This window comes from Nothoprocta perdicaria, unplaced genomic scaffold (assembly GCF_003342845.1).
Source record: "Nothoprocta perdicaria isolate Ctin4 unplaced genomic scaffold, notPer1 scaffold_439, whole genome shotgun sequence".
NCBI lineage: Eukaryota > Metazoa > Chordata > Aves > Tinamiformes > Tinamidae > Nothoprocta > Nothoprocta perdicaria.
The window spans coordinates 173,500-177,421 of NW_020455687.1; the positions used below are offsets into that span (position 1 = coordinate 173,500).

At 58.2% G+C, this 3,922-nt stretch overlaps 1 protein-coding gene across 1 annotated transcript in view; it reads right to left on the reverse strand.

Annotated features, from left to right (window-relative positions):
- The window catches only part of ASXL2 (ASXL transcriptional regulator 2), a 63,033-nt gene that overhangs the window by 18,186 nt on the left and 40,925 nt on the right, over window positions 1–3,922 (reverse strand). Inside the window, exon 6 of the mRNA XM_026046343.1 lies at window positions 1,606–1,721. Within this exon, the coding sequence (XP_025902128.1) occupies window positions 1,606–1,721 (116 nt within the window). The remainder of the gene's footprint in view (window positions 1–1,605; window positions 1,722–3,922) is intronic.

The window sequence follows — 3,922 nt, forward strand, 5'->3', positions numbered from 1 at the left end:
AACTTCTTTACTGTGAGGGTGACAGAGCAGTGGAACAGGCTGCCCAGGGAGGTTGTGGAGTCTCCTACTCTGGAGGTCTTCCAAACCCGCCTGGATGCCRCCCTGTGCCACATGCTGTAGGTGTGCCTGCTGGAGCAGGAAGGTTGGACTAGAYGATCTSTAGAGGTCCCTTCCAACCTTMAATATTCTGTGAATCTGTRAATTCTGTGAATCTGTGAGAGGACAGAGCAACTCACGGGCCGGGGAGGCAGCGCAGGCCCGGCCGCGCTCCGAGCGCCGCGGAGCCGCCGGCGCCGCCTCCCCTGCCAGGGAGCACCCGAAGCACCAACAGCCGACCCGCGCCAGCGGCACGAAATAACGCCCTATGGAAACCGCGGCAACGGACACCCTACGGACACCGGGGCACTGAACACCCTATGGAAAACGGTGTACCGAACAGCCTACCAACACTGGGGCAACGAACACCCTATGGAAACCGCGGCAACAGACACCCTACGGACACTGGGGCACTGAACATCCTATGGAAAACGGTGTACCGAACAGCCTACCAACACTGGGGCAACGAACACCCTATGGAAATCGCGGCAACAGACACCCTATGGATACCGGGGCACTGAACACCCTACAGACACCAGGGCGATGAACACCCTACGGAAAACAGTGTACCAAACAGCCTACCAACACTGGGGCAACGAACACCCTTTGGAAACCGCGGCAACGGACACCCTATGGATACCGGGGCACCGAACACCCTACGGACACCGGGCAACGAACACCCTATGGACACTGGGCAACAAACACCCTATGGAAAATGGTGTACCAAACAGCCTACCGACACTGGGGCAACAAACACCCTATGGAAACCGCGGCAACGGACACCCTATGGATACTGGGGCACTGAACACCCTACGGACACCGGTAAACTGAACACCCTACGGACACCAGGGCACCGAACACCCTACAGACACCGGGCAACGAACACCCTATGGACACTGGGGCACTGAACACCCTGCAGAAAGCAGTGCAATAAACACCTCACACAGACCAGTGCATTAAACACCATATCCCAACCAATGCAACAAACACCATATCCAAACCAATCTAATAACCCCCGTCGACGAACGGGCCATCCCTGGGCGTGGGAAACAGCCAGCCCTCCTCTCCTCCCCTGTGTGGATGGGCAGCGCAGATTCAGCGAGCTCCCTGTCCCCTTCTTCCCTTCACATATACACACCTCGGAGCCACAGAATCCCTTGGGAATGCAGATATGCCCCTAACAGGAGGGGAAGTCGCTGGATTTAGGGTTTTTTCCCCCAGAAGAGCTGCTGTTTTCTAAAAGAACCTGCAGAAAGCTAAGGGCAGCCACCRAAAGGCTGGGTAAGATCGCGTCTCACACCCACTCCCTGAAAGAGCAACACAAACTTACCCACGAACTTTTGGGGAACAGCAAGGGGCACCGGTGAGCCCAGGGCCCTGAGCCCCCCGAGCAAGGGGGCTGCTTTAGGCTCAAGGTGCTCCCTGCACGGCCGGGCGCCGCTTCCCTCCGTGCAGGTGCCGAGGAGCATCGCGGCAGGGAGCGGGAAGCATGGAGCGGGGCCCGCTTACCTGCTTGAGCGCCTTCTTGCTGTGCTTCTGCGAGGGCGAGATCACCTTGGCGGCCGGCACGGAGGGCGACGGGCAGCCYGGCTGCGGGGAGGCCGCCTGCGACAGCCGCGACGACACTGCAAGRCAAGCAGGAGACAGGAATGCAGAAACCTGGAGGGCTCACAGGGACGTGGGCAGTGTGTCCAAGGACCAGGTCCCTTGGACAGGGAGGATGGAGGGAGGAAGGTGCAAGCTCTGGTGGGTGGTGGCCAGGGGCAGGCCAAGGGGCAGTGGGTGCAGGTTGCAGCGCAGGCAGCTCCATGTGGCCGTGAGGAAGAACTTGTTTGGTGGGAGGGTGCCCGAGCCCTGGCCCAGGCTGCCCRGGGAGGCTGCGGAGACGCTTTGGGGTCCGGGCAGCACCAGGCCCCCGCTCACGCTGCTCATCCCAACAAGCCTCTCTGCTCGTTTTCCCCGCCGTGGGAGCTCCGTGGCCAGCAGAGCAGCGCCGGGGCCGTGGCAGAGGGTGCCCTGCCCGCCACGCGCTCCCCGAGCAGCATCGCCTGCACCCGGGGGACAGCAGGGACACGAGTGCACACGCTGTCCAGAGGGCACTATTAGAAGAGTTGCCTTTTTTTAAAGAACAAGAAATTGCCCRTCATTACCCAAACGTCCTAATTTTCACCCCATCAAGTCGCAATTTACCCGGGGAGTGCATTTGAGTTAGACACAACTTTAACTGAGGGAGGAACGCGGGCGATGCGGGCAATTTAGGAGCAGACCCATTACCACCACYGAGACCCCTTCGCAGGTCAGGAGCGGTGACAAGGACGCAGAATGACAGGAAGGGGCTGGAATGAGGCAGGGGAGCACCCCAGGGACAGCCCGGGGCTGGGGGAATGGGAACCCGCTGCTCTCCAGCCGCCAGAGGACGGGAAAACCCATCCTCGTTTCTCATTTGGGGAGGCTGGAAGATACACTCCTGTTTTGATATGAAGTGACAGAACCAGGCGCGGAAACCTCAAGGGCCAAGCAAAGAAGGGGAAACGATGGGATCCCTGCTCGCCTGGTCCCCCTTAYGGTCGGGGATCCCTGCTCGCCTGGACTCCTCCCTGCTCCGGGAAAAATTCAGGCAAAAACCCCTCCTAGAGGTGACAAATTTGTCACCCATTTTCTAAATACCTCCTACCTAAATACCTAAAATGCCTCCCAGATCTGAGGCCATGCAAAGTGCCTTTGGTCACAACCAAATGACCATCTCTTCGCTTTCAAGTCTGGATTTAAAAACCAAGGTGCCTGTAAAACCCGACAAAGGCAAAACTTTCCTGCTACAAAACAAGCTTTCCTACGTTTCCTAGCAGCTTGTGAAAAACCGGAGGTCACTCAGAACCTGCATACTATGAAACACTAACCTAAATAACACCTAAAAAACCCAGCCACAACCAAAAGAGCCCGTTTTTGACCCGGCGTTAGCTTGGAGAGTTGCATAACGTGCTGCTGGGGAGCGGGTTTCCCAGCCAGTCACGAGTGCAAGCAGGAACGGGCTCCATTTAGAAAGGCCAATATTGCTACCCAATGTGCAAGAGGAAGCACCCAAATCACCCGCCCGAGCCGGGGCTGCTGCTGCGAGCACGTGGAGCGCGCGGAGCCGCGCTCGCGCCGCGGCCGCTCTGCGGAGCAGGAACAAGCAGAGCCCGAAGCGCTCCGAGCAAAGTGGGTCAAGCCCTTCGACTGCAAAAGGCTGCTTCTGGCCCCAAAAATATCCTCTRCACAAAAGGATAATGCACACCTTTCAGGTATGGCTTTATCCAGCGTTTATTTCTCATTGCTATTTCTTGCAGTGAACCCTGTGCAGAAGTCAATTCCTTCGTGCACCTCTGGACACTGCATCCTTTAAGCAGAGCTCAATGAGAGTAAAAATACTTGTTTTCCCCTTGCTCCCATTCCAGTACAGGGAATTTGGGCAGCTGCAGCCCAGTGCCTTGGGACGCTAACGTGGCGCTGGGAGCCTGTGCCCTCCTGGGACCCCCTGCACGYGGGCCAGCCCACGGCTGCAACGAGCTCTGCACGTGCTCAGGGGGCCAGGAGCGCCACCCCGAGCAAGCCTGGCRGCCCACACTGATATTGGGAGATCTGCAAACCATTTCAGGTGCTACAGCTCGTTAGTGCCCAAGCGAGTGCTTGACGCCATGCCCGCAAGGCTGATCTGCAGCCTCACGCCCCATCTACTTGCCCCTTTACCCTTAGAGATCACTCTATCGTCCGATGTTTCCAGCCTCGCAGGAGAGCCTGGTCCCTTCAGGACAGCCTGGTCTCTCCAGGACAGCCTGGTCTCCCTAGG